General features: G+C 39.7%; 1 protein-coding gene across 2 annotated transcripts in view; it reads right to left on the minus strand.

Moving 5' to 3' along the window:
• Nucleotides 1-16,221, minus strand: part of Vav3 (vav guanine nucleotide exchange factor 3) — a 333,283-nt gene that overhangs the window by 52,657 nt on the left and 264,405 nt on the right. For both annotated transcript variants that reach the window (XM_060392876.1, XM_060392875.1), the window contains exon 20: nt 6,726-6,862. In XM_060392876.1, coding sequence (XP_060248859.1) covers nt 6,726-6,862 — 137 coding nt within the window. The remainder of the gene's footprint in view (nt 1-6,725; nt 6,863-16,221) is intronic.

A 16,221-nucleotide genomic window follows, 5' to 3' on the forward strand; every position in this document is an offset into this window, starting at 1 on the left:
TGGTGGCACATGTTATGTCTGAGCCAGAAACACTAGGTGAATTTTTAACATATGCCTGACAATGGAAACTTATTACTAGTTGGCAGCAAGCATGAAAGAGTTCTCTAAAATTAGAGGATATAATGTTAGGCCAGTGAGAGTTCACACAGGGGCACAAGGGTTCCTGAACAGTGAATGCAGAGCTAGCGCTCAGTGCACAACTACTATCTGAAATAAACGTGCTAACCATTCTCCTCTGTTCTAAGCCTAACTGCTCTTCTTCCTAACCATAAGATCTGAATTCCACTAAGAAAGAAAAAGCCATAGACACATTTTGTCATTCGTGTCTCTCCTCATTTAGCCTATGATTCTCTTGAGTATTTCCAATGCCTTTTTAGCACGACACAAGAAAATCTTCGCACATCCAGACAGCTGAAGAGAAAATGAGAATTAAAAGCAATTTTCTTCTTGTATAGAAATAACAGACAGCAGCACAATATAGTTCAATGAGTTGGAGGTCACCGAGTCTGAATAGTCATTATTTTCAAATAAATAAATAAATAAATAAATAAATAAAATGTAAACATTATGAAAAATATTGAAAGCATCACCTAAACATACTATGCTGCAAAAACTAGTGAATTAAAAAAAATAAAAAGTATAATTCAGCTTTATGTGTCTAAGAAAAGTAGGGAAAAGAGAGGTTGGTTATAAAACATTACACCTACAATTCTCTCTTCAACAGAGTTAAATGCCTGTGAGTACATACTGTGCAGGCTCCTAGGTGTCCTGCTGAGCCATCCCCATGATCTTCACCATGGTCACAAACATACCACAGTTGAGGCACCACTTACATGCCTCAATAGCTCCAATATTTTGTGCTTAGCTTCACTATTTTCTATTGATGTTTCTGGATGAGGAATTTGCCTGGCTTTTAGCATCCACAAGGGTGGCTTACAAAGTAAGTTTATTCTTAGCACTGCTCAGACAAATCCCACAGTGTTTTCCGTCTGTGGTCCACTCTGACCTGGGTGTTCTCTGGAGAATTCTCTCTCCTGGTATTCAATTAGCATAATCTCCTTTCCTGTGTCTGAACTCCATGCTTAAACCAATGAAAGCACCAGCTCTGGATATAAAGCTCAAGGCCTGGCAGCTTCTGCCTTTGCATCCTCAATAGGCAGCTGCAAAATGTGAAATCTGATCCTGAGACCAGTGTGGTGAACAGAAGTCTAAAAAGTTCCCAAGGACGTATTTATGGTCTACACCTCCACAAACTTCCTGACGGGGTCCCATCCCAAGTCTTTACCATGGTATTCTAGCCACTGTTCAATATAAAATCCAGCAGAAGAGCCATCTTATTAACCTAGGACATTGTAAGAACCCACAAAACATTTTTTTATTGAAAATGGACTGAAATACTGTCAGAGACCTCATGACACTGAAGAAAATACATGTCAATTAGCATAAAGAAGTTTGCAGCCGTAAACATAAGCATCATCAAGCTTATTAGGGGAGCAGGAGCTTATTCAGTGGTAAGAAGACCTCAGAAGACACAGCACAGTATAAAAATTAAGAGCTTAGACTTGGGGTCAAGAATTTCTAGATATGGTTTCCAGTTCTGCCCAGTAACTACAAAACTTTAGCCAAGCTACTCAAATTTCAAGTGGCTCTGACTGACGATGTATAAAATGAGAATTACAACAGCAATTATTTTTTTCAGAATTTTCACTACTAATACGTGTTACTATATGTAAAATACACTTATATATCTACTTTGTATTAAAAAACTGTATAATTAGCATGAGTTGTTTGCTTATCCTTGTTACTACTATAATTTTTTAAAATGCCAAGTTCTGCCTGATAATAGAGATGGAAGCAAAAAGGCAAGACAGGATAACAAAACTATCACAAATGGGGCTTTTAGTAAAATGTCACAGAGTAGCACATGGAGATTGTTCTAGTTTTATGTTGCTGTGATAAAAAGCAAAAAGCAACTTGGGAACTTCAGTTTCCAATGATAGGTTACAGTCTATCACTGTAGGAAAGTCAAAGAGCTAGTCATATCACATCTACAATCAAGAACAGTGAAAACTGAATGTAGGCATGCTTACTTATTTTTTTATATTGAACTATCTGAGTTCTTCACTCTTAGACAGTTCAGAAACCCGCTGACTAGGGAATGATACTTCCTACGGTAGGCTGGGTTCCCATATATAAATTAACATAATGAAGACAATCCCCCAAAGTCATGCCCACAGGCCAGCTCAATCTCGACCATCCTCCATGGCGACTCTCTTCCCAGGTGATTCCGCGTTGTGGCAAGTTGGTAATTACAGGTAATCATCACAAGGATGATGAGGGTTACACGGTTAAATATGAGAATGGTGAGATAAGAAGTCAGAAAAATGGCAAGGTCATAGCATTGGTTCTGTGATTCATAAACACCTCTGTTAGGAAAAAGAAATATAAGCACTGTTTGCCAAGAAGGAAAACACTGAAAGACACCACTAGATTATGTAATCCTACCTGAATTTTGCAGGGTTATGGAAGATGGCTGTAGGAAACAAATTCTACAAGTGAAGATGGCAATTAAAAATAATCCCAGATATCACATGACATAAAAGTTAGGGCAAGTGTCATGATTCCGGAGAAAATTTTAGAGTGGAGATGGAGAAGAAGAAATACATTGCGGGTGACTGAGAAGCGGAACTAATGACCAAGAGTCATAAAGGAGAAAGTGAGAGGAGAGTTAGAATCTACAAAAATGCCAGACGTAAGTGTAGGAGGGTAATAAATTGGGTGTTTATGTTACTAGTCAATATGGATATATAACATTTGAGCAATATTACCAATTATTTTGACCTAAATGACATTTGTATGATATTCCACTGCTTATAAACAAAATAAACGTTCTTTGTAAACCCACGCAGAACATTTATCAAGACTGATAATTTCCTGGACCATAAGACAATTCTTAACTAATTTAAAGTGATCAAGTCATACAATCTGTATTCTTTTGAGAAATGAAAATAAATTAGAAATTAAGAACATACCAAACAAAACTGTTTAACTTGACTTTAATATAAACAGAAAGATCACTCATCTGTATAATTTTTTAGATACCAATGAGAGAGATCAATGTTTTTTAATCAAAGACATTAAGAACATATAGAAAATTCCTTAATACTTGGAAACCAAATAGCATATTTCCTAAATTCCCAGAAAAGGAAATGAAAGGGCAATTAGAAAGTATTCTGAGCAGACTGAAAGTAAAAACAAAGCATAGCAGAATCTAAGGAGGCAGCAAAAATAGTATTAAGAACCTGCAGTGCTATCTGCCTGTTAGAAAATGAAGCAAAATAAAATATGTGAATCAATAAATATGTGTTATCTTAAAAGGCTAAAAGCAAAAAAAGTTTTCAAACTGTTAATTAACCAAAAGCAAGGAGAAGAAAGTAAGAATAATGTTAGGAACAGAAATAAATGATCTAAGGAAAAAAAAGAGTGAGAGAGAGAGAGAAAAAAAAGCAAAGAAACCATAACCTGATTCTATGTTGAGAATAGCCGACATTATAGTCATCACGAGTGTCAGAATGAACCAAGGAGAGAATCCAAGGAAGAATGGATGGGGATAGTGGGGTAAAGGAAGTGACTCTATAAATACTAGACCAACAATTAATATTGTGAACATCAGGCCATTATATTTAATGACAGTTAAAATGCACACATTCTTAGAAAAAGACTAACTACCTTAACTCACGGAAGAATCATCAGGTAGAAGCATACACCTTTTTACTGATAAAGAAATTTACTTTGCACTTTGAAGAGACTGTCCTCCTTCCAGGGTTACGTCACACTCAGTGGTAAAGAACCGGATGCATTTCCCTCAGATCAGCAACACAGGAAAGATACACACTCTTTTCACTTCCACTTCACTCTTTACAGATGTTATAGCCAGTGCCACAAGGTAAGAAGAATAATTTAAAGGTATGTAGATCAGGAAAGACCAAGAAAACATAATTGTTTGCATAAAACCTCTCATGGGATATGGTGGGAAAAAAAACTCTAAGAACAACTGATATTAAGCATAGTTACAGAATAAAAACTCAACGTAGAAAAAAATTCACTGTAAACTGGAGAGATGACTTTGTGCATAAAAGCATGTGTTGTGCATGCATGAGGCTCTAAGCTCACATCCTCATAAACCACACAGAAAGCAGGGCATGGCCATGCAGATCTGTAACTCCAACACTGTGGGAGGTGGAGACAAGAGGACTGATGTGACTCAGTGGTTGGCAGCCTAGCTCCAGGTTCAGTGAAACATCTTGTCTCAAGGGAATAGAGCAAAGTGTGACAGGACAGGGCACTTACTGTTTTCCTAGGGCCTTCACTAGCATGAAGAGGTCCAAAGGCCTGCATGCACATGTGCACAATAAGCTAAATACATTCAATATGCTAAGTGAAAATATAGATTATATACATACTTCCATACAAAAAGAAAATATATATAATTATAAAATGCATAGTATTTTTTTTAATTACAAATTTATCAAGTCTCAAAGCAGAACCATGGTTGCCTTAGAGTAGTAAACAGGAGATCATCATTGGCGAACATAAAACCTACTTTAGACCATTGATCATAGTAATACACACACACACACACACACACACACACACACACACACTTCCAAATTATACATTGTAAGTACATAGGGTTTATCATATACCTCAAAGCTGCTGTTCTTTTTTCTAAGTGGCACTACTGATAAAAGTTAAGCATAGACTTCATACAGTACTAGTCTATGACTAGAACAAGAACAGAAGTGACTGAGTACAGACTACTTCCCCAGTGAGTTTGGCTTTGAGTGTAAGAGACAAAGAGGGGCTCACTCCTCATTCAGAAGGGCAAATACGATAGACAATGGAAGCAGGACAAGACAGGAAATGGGGCAGGAGCCTTCCACACCACAGACAGCCTCTGAAGGCTATACTGATCGAGGTATCGAAGCAGATGCTGAGACTCATAGCCAAACTTTGGACAGAGTGTAGGGAATCTTATGAAATAAGGGGGAGATATAAAGACCTGGAGGAGACAGGAGCTCCACAAGGAGAGGAACAGAACCAAAAAATCTGGACCCAGGGGTCTTTTTTGAGACTGATACTCCAACCAAGGACTATGCATGGAGATAACCTAGAACCCCTGTACTGATGTAGCCCATGGCAGCTCAGTGTCCCAGTGGGTTCCCTAGTAAGGGGAACAGGGGCTGTCTCTGGCATGAACTCAGTGGCTGACTCTCTGATCACCTCCCCCTGAATGGGGAGCAGCCTTACCAGGCCACAGAGAAGGACAATGCAGCCAGTCCTGATGAGACCTGATAGGCTAAGGTCAGATGGAAGTAGGAGAGGACCTCCCCTATGAGAGGGCTGGGGGAGGGGCATGAGAGGAGAAGAGGGAGAGAGGGCAGGATCAGGAAGGGCTGAGGGACAGGGCTACAGCCAGGGTACAAAGTGAATAAATTGCAATAAATAATAATAATTAAAAATTAAAAAAGAGACAAAGAGAATGAGGGAATGAGGGAAGCTGACAGAACAAACTGGACAAAAGGTCGAGTTCTATGTGTTTTTGAAACTCAAGGAGTGTGTACATATAAACATGCTATAGAAGAGAAGGAAGTTGAAAATTTAGGATAGAAAATTTAAGAAGAAAAGAGTCTGAATAAGGGGGACATTGTAGGTACAAATGAAAATGTTTTGTGTCTAGGTGGAAGGATGTAAGAGTCAACAGACTTAATTTGCTCCCCGCACCCCTTCCTATTGTGGGGAGGATGAGGAATGAGAAAAAGAAAAACTCAGGAAAAAGTGCTGGATTTTCAGGAAAGCAGTTGATTACAGTAGTTGAAATGGTGGTCAGGATAGTGTTATATCTAAGAACTTTATGAAGTGACAAGAGGACAGACAGACTTTCCTGTGCACAGTAGGCTATTTTGTCCTATGGCCCTTCTTTGCTTCCTTTCCCTTTAGCCAGGATCAAATTTCACTCACATGCCATTCTTCCTACTGAACCTCACCCCTTCCCCATTACCTTAAATATACAATACTTAATATATTCTTCAACTTTATTGGTAAATATCTCTATACCTATTAAAAAAGACACAGATTCTCTTAATGAATCATAACATTCTGCTACCCAGGTACATAAAATTTTAGCTCTATACCATATTTATCACAACAAAAATGATGGACTTATTAGGAAAAAGAGATTTCATCACCAGCTAATATCAATGAAATCAACTACCTTTTACATTTCATATATTTTATGAATAAATGTGTAGAGAGCCTCTAAGTCTTACAGGTACTGTGGGTGTGCAAAAAGTCAAATAGGGCCCCAAATGGCCACTGGCAAGTCAGGCAGGTATTTTCCAAGGATTGAACTCTTAATATATTAAACCATGCATATGAGATCATACCCATAGGTACGAGGTTTGGGAAAACGTTCCAGCCAAGTATGAATTTTTAATAAAAATGGTAATTATGACTCACAGCACTGACACTTTTTTTCTTTGGTGTTACAGCACTCACGGCCATGTTGACAGTGTAAACACAGGGAAGTTTAATAAACACTAACACCCACCATGCCATATAAGGTTTCTGAAGCTGAAGTATGTAATCAGTATCTACAGGCAAGAGTGTTGTGTATTCAATATTCAATCAGCCATTTGATCAAGACAGTCGTTGTCTGACGGTACCTGCCAGAAGGCGCTGTGTGCATCTCCTCTCAGGAGTTCAACAGTGTCCCCTGCCTGGAGATGCAGTGGAGGTCCTTCATGAAGAGCTGGGGGCGGGGTGCCAGCGTAGTTCCTAATGACCTGCATCCTCGGCAAACCTGAAAACAAACAACACACTATTTACCACAGATAAGGCGGTGGTGTGTGCAGGCTGCATGTGCTCTCACAAAAGGAAAAGTGGAGCCCATTATTAGCATTAAAATGTTTAATACCACCAGTCTCAGGAGGACATCTGAAGCAACCCAGATAGAATGCTGCTCAACTTCCTCATCACCTGAGATGGGGAGAGAATAAGACACTGATCCCCTGATCCCTCATACACCTTTCCTTCCCTCACTGTCAGTCTCTTTTTAGTTGAAAAAAAAAATTTTCTCTTTCAGCTGATGCCTGCTTCATAAACAACACATCACGTTTTGGAAAAGAATCAATTTTTTCATCAGCTCTACCCTTTCTGCCTGTTACTTTCCTCTTGGGTATTGGCTGATTTCATCACGAAGGAGGCTTACCCTTTCTGTGTGTGTATCACACTGCCCAGTAGAAGGTTCCTCTCTTAAGGTTATCTTTGTAATTCAAAAGCAAAAAGGTGATGGATGTGTGACTACAATTCTTGAGACATTTATATAGAGAAAGTGTCTGGGATCAAATTTAGGCTTGCAAAACAGATCCAACAAATGGAACATGTCTAAGCCAATAGCATCAACAATATTAAAAACACAGATCCATCCCTGTCTTGCATTTCTTTCAATGCGCAATGAGGGCGTCGGTTCAATATTTCATTTTAGAGAACAGGCAGCTTCAATTACATTGGGGCCTAATTGCACCGATACTTCTCACAAATGTATGACCTCACAGTCACTTTTTCATTTATAGATGAAGCTGCTCCCTCATAGAAGAGAAATTGCTCAGAGACATGACCATCTCTTACCCATTTAGGGGCATGAGCTATTGCTTATTACACTTGAGAAGTGTTTATTCCAACAATGGTGTGACGGGATGAAAGCACTGCACTCAGTATTTGGAGAACTAGTGACTATCATTCGGTTCTAGATATACCAGATACTTGTAAAATGCTGCATGAAATGCTCTAGCAAGGAGTTTATAGAGATCTCAAAATCCTTTGCAGTCATCACCTACTACTCAGTCAGAGCAGGGGATAAAAACATACGTTATTTTAAATGAAACAAAACAAAAGTGTTACTCGGGGCATCCTTATCAATCCAGTCAATGGAAAGCAAAGGGTTGAAATTCACTTGCCCTTCACTCCAGTTCAGTTGCTATGGCTGTGGAGGTAAAATATAAGTTGCTGCATCTCCTCTTGGCTTCAGTGCCACAGAGCCCCCGAAGGGATGGTGACTTTAACCCTGCATCTTCATGAAGAGTTTTCCTACCAGAAGTCATAAGGAAGCACACTAACACAAACAGCATATTTTATTATCCTTCCCCAAAAAATAGCATCCCAAGGTGAAACACTCATCAAACTTGTTTCCCACATGCTAACTGCCTTGAGAACTAAGAGTGTTTATTTTACAGTCTGTTAAATTGCTACTACCCAAAATGAAATCTGCCCCTCCTGTACACCTAACCAATGTCAAAAACTCAGCATGTGAAGAAGGACTTAGGAGAATGCAGAATTCTTCACATGCCGTCTGGCTCCCATGTTTTGGCTCAGATTTGTACTTAGTCTGTTTTCATTGAGAATCATCAATGCTTGGATAAGATCTAATTTAGTAGATTCCCTGGACAGTTTTGATTTTATACCATTTAAAAAAACATGCTAAAGGCAGGAAAGAATAGGTTTTAAGTCTGAAATAGCATCTGACCTTAAATAGCAAGGCCATAGAAGAGCTGTGACCTTCACTATACTATCTGTGTGACACCTAATGATAATGAGAGTTCTCTTACTGTCAACATGCCCAAGGTAGTCATTCTCAAGAAGAAATGATTAAAAATGCATCGATATTTAAGGAAACACATTAACTCTGATGTCAGTTCACTAAGTATACATTAGAGATTATAATATAAAAATGTCCAGTCTGCACACATGGCTATGAGAAGTCGGGTCCAAAGTGACGCTGCCTCGGGTCTATTTATATAGATTGGACTGCCATAACACATGTAAAAGAATAAGATCTAAAATAGGAAATAATACACAGGTGAACATGGGCTGACTACGAAAAATCTATGTTGCAAAGCGGCAATGAAGCACTTGGCCTGTATATAGTGTTATCTGTTCTTGTTTATTACTAATTCTATCTTGTCAACTATAACTTTCTTAAGGGAAGCTGATCTAACTGAACACTAACAGAGACACACTGCTCAGCTTGTTTCTAAAACGAAAATGTGTGGTTGAAATGAAAATGATAGGTTGGCCAGAAGAAGGCTCAGCCCATGTTATGTTCAAAAGGATGTTGTAACTAGTCTCAACGCATTCACAAACTAACTGGCAAATATAGGGTTCTTCAACTGACATGCTTTTTCTATGGGAATAAATTGCAACCATATGATAAACTAGAATTGTGTATTTTGTCATTCCCGGAATAATCTGTGGCTATTTGTTTCAAATGGTTAATACTTATCATTTCACCATTGTCTACTGTTAGAGCCATGGAACTACGGAGATCAAAGGATAAAAGAATGAAATGAGGGCAGATTGATGTAATAAAAATGGTCATTTTGTCCTTTACTTCTGATGCTAGCACAGGACAGGCATTCAACATTGGTATGAAGAATGACTGCTTTACAAAAGATCCCTTTATATTCCTTCCTTTAACAAAAGAAAGAAAGAAAGAAAGAAAGAAAGAAAGAAAGAAAGAAAGAAAGAAAGAAAGAAAGAAAGAGCAAAAAGTTCTAGTAACATTACCAGGAACATAATCACAGTAATTGAGATTAGAAATCATACTAAAAAGGAAAAGAGGAATGGGTTAAATTTTCACATCAGCACTCTACTATCAATTTAATACTTAGCACAATCTACTTCCACAGCAGGCACCACAATCTATAAATGAGATTAAGAACAGAGAGTAAATTACATTTACAGGTACTCACACTAAGATTAGGCATTGGCTATTGACTTAATGGAGGACCTTCTCACCTTAGAGCCTGCTGGACAGGCTCCAAACTCTCTTTAAAACTGACCAAAACAGAACACACCGTACACATCCCCATGGCATCTCCATCATTGTGGCATACAGTTTTTCAACAAGATTGTCTTATTGAAAGCTCTATCTCCCTGTTTGACTTATCTCCATTGACCTGCCTCCTTCCATCTGTAATTATGCTGAAGAAAGAAAATTTGTTTTGTAGATTAGTCTTTTAAATTCATTCAACCTAAAACCCCTGAAGCCTGAAAAAATAAAATGAAGGGCATCTGAGGCAGGCTCCCATCCTGTTCCCTCTCTTCTACTGCTTCCGGTATCTATCCTGTTTTCCCTTCTGAATGAGAATTAAGTATCTTCCCTAGGGTTCTCCTTGTTGTTTAGCTTCTTTAGGTCTGTAGATTTTATTATGTTTATCCTATTTTATATTATATGGCTATATGGCTAATATCCACTTATAAGTGAGTATATACCATGTGTGTCTTTCTGCTTCTGGGATACTTCACTCAGGATGATCTTTTCTAGTTCCATCCATTTGCCTGCAAATTTCATGATTTCCTTCCTTTTAACAGCTGAGTAGTATTCTGTTGAGTAAATGTACCACAGTTTCTGTATCCAGCAGGGGATCAAAGCAGATGCAGAGATTCACATCCAAGCTCTGGATAAAGCACAGGGAGCCTTATGGAAGAAATAGTGTACAGAAGGACGGGGGGGGGAAAACAGGAGCCCCACAAAGAGACCAAGAAAGAAAGAAAAAAAAAAAATATATATATATATATATATATATGTGGTCCCAGATACAACTGCAGAGACTGATGAATCAACCAAAGACCATACAAAGAGAGAACATAGACCCCCTGCTCAGATGTAGCCCATAGACAGCTCAGTCTCCATGTGGGTCCTCTAGTAAGGGGAGAAGAGAGTCTCTGACATTAACTGGGTTGCCTGCTCCTCGATCGATCACTTTTCCTTGGTGGTGCTTCCTAGCCAGCCCACAGAGGAAGAGGATTCAGGCAGTCCTGATGGGACCTGATGGGCTAGGGTCAGACAGTAGGGGAAAAGGAATTTCCCTATCAGTGGACTAGGGAAGAGGGTTAGGGGAGGAAGACAAAGACGGAGAAAGCACGGGAACAGGAAGAGATGAGGAAGGAGGTTATAACTGGGATACAAAGTGAATACATTGTATAATAATAATAATAATAATAATAATAATAATATAATAAAAAATTATTTCCCCATGTGCACTATATATCAAGGGCTTCTGAAATACAACAAAACAAAGAAACAGTAACTGTAAGAGAAGAAACAGATTTTTTTCCTCATTGCTAATAACCAGAAACAAATAGTCAATGTTTTTAAATGACCCAAATTATACACTTCACTGCACTATAAATCAACAACATACTCCAGAAAGCCACTTCTTTGTGGATTCAGTTTCTGCTCTCTTTCTGCTCCAGGATTACTAAAAGTGGAAACATTGGTGCAATCACAGGAACTCACACGAAGGTTTAAGGCTTCACACTACAACTTCCCTCAGGCACTGACAGCCAGGTAACCATGTGCAACTTTAACACATACATCTGGGCCATCTTGGAAATTCCCAAAACTTCATAGAATCAGCTATCTCTATCTAAAGGAGTATTATGAAATTGGCACAGCCAAAGTTAGAACTCCTGCCAAATATTTATTTTGGCTTGCTTTATTTACTCCCTACCACAAATTGTTACATTAAAAAAAGAAACCAACCAAACAAACAAACAAAAAAAAAAACACCCTAAATTTCTCTCTTTAAGCACACTTGTAATTGTGCTGTTTTATGACAAAAGCAAAAAAAACCCAAAAAACAAAACAACAACAACAAAAAAACACTCAACCCATCCTTATGCATGGGGAGATTTAGACATGAAAGAAATGGCATCATTATAATGGTCAAATTCCCTTTGACAACCATAAAGTTCTAGTTAAACAAAACTCATACAAGTACATGAAACACATAGGCTACACTAATAACACCAGCAGTGGCAGCAATAACAACCACAAAATGCAAGTGTCTTAAAGCAGAACCTGAAACTTCTTTCAAAATTGATTTCATCAAGAACTCTAAAGCGCTTTTTAAAAAATGTTAATTCTCAGTAGAGGCTTATTGGAAACCTGTTAGATAAAACCTATTTCATTGGCAATTTTCACTTAAACCCTCAAACTTCAGTGAATGCAAACGATACTAATCCATAGTGAAGAGTGGAGAGATGACCACCATCTAGGTTAGTATCCATTCACCATGCTGACAGCCCTGCCCAAAGGCAATGGCCTTCCCCAGGGCAATAACTTACAGGAGGATGCTGCCTAGTAGAGAAACAGGCTGCCAGTAATGTGCTAGCCTTTCACCAGTGAGGCCTAATTTAAAATATAAAGGTAGTCACATTTTTAAAAAAGTAATTAGTCATACAAGGTATCAGAGGATGTGCTTGGTGAATCCTGGGAAACTGATCACAGGTATATCCAACTCGCTCATTCATCAACAGTGTTTGAGTACCACTCAGTGCTGGGCAAGGAGGTTTTGACACAGAGCAAGAACAACATCCATGTCCTTATCCAGCCTGTGGTTCCTCTGTGGAACACACCAAGACTGTGGCTGAATACAAAAGCAACAGTGCACTAGGTCATGGATTCCCTGGTTGGGGTCGGGGACTTTCAAAGGCTATCCACAGAAGTTTTAGAGGAAAAAAAAAATCATGTTTTGAATAGTAAGTCCTAGGTAGGATCCTGAGATGTGTGTTTGGTTTTTTTGCTATTAGCTTCTTGGCTAGGACTTCTAAACGCTAGCTGGGCTTTGAAATCTCTTTCTTGTGGATACATGTCTGAAGCACATGACCAACTCACCATGATGAAACTTGCTTTTGAGACAATTACAGTGAGGTAAGTGGTGACTGGCATGATTCCAACAAAGATCTCTTTAAATCAGCATACAGGGCGCTGGTGAAATAGTTCAGTTGGTGAGAAAACTCTGTGCAAGCATGGGGACCTGCATGTGGGTCCCAAGCACCCAGATAAAGACACTGGGCATGGCTTCAAACCTGTAACAACAGCCCAGGGGCATGCAGTAAACGGGGATCACCAGGGCTTGCTGGCTACCCAACCTAACCACAACACAGCAGGTTCAGTGAGAGAGCCTGTCTTAGGAAAATAAAGCAGAGGAGTAAAGCAGAATACTTGATACCCTTCTCTGGGCTCTGCCCACCCACCTTCCACATACACAAACACCAAACACACAGGGGGGGGGGGAGGGGGGAGGGGAAAGTGGGAGGGGAAGAGAGAAAGAGAGGGAGATAGGAAGAGAGAGACAGGTCATACACACAGAAAAGATACACACACACAGAGAGAGAGAGAGAGAACATACACATATACACAGAAAGAGAAAGAGAGACTTACACATATACACGGAGGAAGGGAAGAAGAGAGGGAGAGAGAGAGAGAGAGAACACATATAAAGGTAATTGATTAATTCATCAACTCATCACTACCTGGGCCCCTCCTGGAACAATATTCAAATGAGTCTCTGTATACCTGGGCTGAGGGGGGATGCCGGACTGAGGGGAGAATGCTGGGCTGAGTGGGGACCACCTAGCTTCCCCATGGTCCATACCTTCCAGGTCTCTTTCCAAGACAGAGCTGATCCTTCCTGCACATACAGTCTTCTCTGAGAAAGAACACGAACCTCAGGATGGAAGCCTTCTGTTCTGACATAAGCAGGCAAGTTGGTGTAAAAAACTTGCCTTAAAAGAACTAATTGTTCAGTAGAGTCTTTCAGAGACCGTCTGTGGTAGGCTCCTCTCTTGTTCCCTGTCTTCTCCTGCTTCTGATGTCTATCACATTTGTTCTTCTGAATGAGGGTTGAACATCTTCTCTAGGGTCTTCCTTGTTTAGCTCCTTTATGAGTAAAGATTTTTAGTGTTTATCCTATATTATATGGCTAATACCCACTTATGAGTGAGTATACACCATGTGTGTCTTTCTGCTTCTGAGTTACCTCACTCAAGATGATCTTTTCTAGTTCCTACCATTTGCCTGCAAATTTCATGACTTCCTTGTTTTTAATAGCTGATTGAGGTACTGAAGCAGAGGCTGAGACTCATAGCCAAACTTTGGGCAAAGTGCAGGGAATTTTATCAAAGAAAGGGGAGACAGAAAGATCTGGAGAGGATATGACCTCCAAAAAGAGACCAACAGAGCCATAAAAACTGAGCCCTGGAGGCCCTGAAGAGAATGATACCCCAACCAAGGACAATGCATAGAGAGGACCTAAAACCCCAACTCAGATATAGCCCATAGACTCAAGTCTCCAAGCAGGGAGACTTGGTACTGTCTCTGGTGTGAACTCAGTGGCAGGCTCTCTCATAACTTCTTCCTTAGGGGAGGGGGTACAGCCTTTCCAAGCCACAGAGGAAGACCGTGCAGCCAGTCCTGATGAGACCTAATAGGCTATGGTCAAATAGAAGGGGAGGAGGACCTCCTCTATCAGTGGACTAGGGGAAGGGCATGGGAAAGAAGAGGGAGGGAGGCTGGGATTGGAAGGAGATGAAGGAGGGGGCCACTGCCAGGATAAAAATGGAATAAATTGTAATAAATGATAAAAATAAAAATTATTTTAAAAAAGAACTAATTGTTCACTGTGTACTTCCCATCAATGACTTAAAAAGAAAATCCAGAGAAACCCCTTTTGTAAACCATAATGCGTGAAATGAAGGAAATAGTCACTGCTCATATGCAAGCAAAGATCAGGCATAGGAGCCTTCTTCCAGCTTCATAAACAGATCAGTCACTCTCTGACACTGCCCACGGAAGTCTTAGTGAAATGTGAATTACAAGTGGAGGATATAATAACACCTTAAACTTATTTTTTAGTGGATTAAAAAGACATTATAGCCTACTGAATTTCAAAGAAGTATAACTTCCCATCCATTACTTTAACATTTCAGTGAAAATAGAACCTTATGTTTTTTCTAAAATCTTGATGTCTGACGAAAGGCCTGGGAGAACTTGCTGTGGACTCCTAGTGAACGTTCACTCCTAGGTAGGGGAGGGGTACAATTGGAGGAGTCTCTGAGCTGTCTCATTAGGCCTTTAAAGATCAAAAGGAACACTATCACATGACTTCAAACAATAGGCTCATCACCTAGTCTAACCACTACATGTTTCACGTGATAAAACTAAGAACCAAAGTGGTAAGAAGAGCAACTACATGTGTAGAAGCAGATAAAGCCAGAAGCACCATTGCTTTTTCTTCAGTTCACCTCCCTGTAGCTTGTCACTTTAAAACTGTGACACAGGGAATGAGGTTGTGGCTGAGCAATAGCTCCTGCCACTGACCATGCATGTTTTCCCCAAATCAACGAAGTATGTTTCTTCACCACTATTAAAATGAAGCTTTAACAGTCCACTCATATGAGACACCTCAAGTACCAAAGAACAAAATTGATTTAAAGGGGCTTTACAATTACCTATCTCCCCCCTCTTTGTTTTATGGGTCCATGCATTTATCTAACAACTTTACAAGCCACTTGCTCACAGGGATTGGCCCAGCCAATGGGAATACAGTTATATGTATGCCTAACCAGGCTTATTTCTCAAATCTCAAACACAGAGACATGCAGTAAAAGGAGGGTTATGTATTAATATTATAAAGAAGCAATTAGGAAAAGACAGTGGGCTGGAATTAATGGGCCATATGGGGACAGAGGGAGAGGACTTTCTTTAAGGAAAGATGAGCAGTCCAGGCTTAAGGCAGGAAGAGAAAACAGTAAGAATTAAGGGAAGAGGGACTAATGACCAGCCTCAACTGCTAACATGAAGGCTGAAATAAGAAAGCTCTATGGCAGGTGGTGCATGCCTTTAATCCCAGCACTTGGAAGGAAGAGGCAGGTGGACCTCTATGGGTTCAAGGCCAGCCTGGCCTACAGAGCAAGTTCTAGGACAGAGAGGGCTATACAGAGAAACCCTGTCTCAAAACAAAATAAAACAAACAGACAGACAAAAGGATGAGCTCTAAGAACTGAAAGGGCAGAATATGACTGGGAGGCCACGTGGAAGCAAAGGATGAAATCTAGCTTTGATAATACATGGCCTTTGGAGGTCTGCTTCACTTCAGTACTCCCTTCCCACACTGATCCCGTAAAACCATTTGGTATGTACTCACCAACCAAAGTGCTCCTGAGCTGGGTGCATTTTCTTCCTGACAAGTGTACGCTTACTTTTTGTACCCAACTCAATAAGGGAGGAAGCAAGAGTCAGAGGGCTCCTCCCACTCCTTATTTGTCTTTAAAGTCATATAGAAAGACTAATCTCCAGAGTGATGGTATTACTAG

The sequence above is a fragment of the Meriones unguiculatus genome, chromosome 10, assembly GCF_030254825.1.
Source record: "Meriones unguiculatus strain TT.TT164.6M chromosome 10, Bangor_MerUng_6.1, whole genome shotgun sequence".
NCBI classification, from domain to species: domain Eukaryota; kingdom Metazoa; phylum Chordata; class Mammalia; order Rodentia; family Muridae; genus Meriones; species Meriones unguiculatus.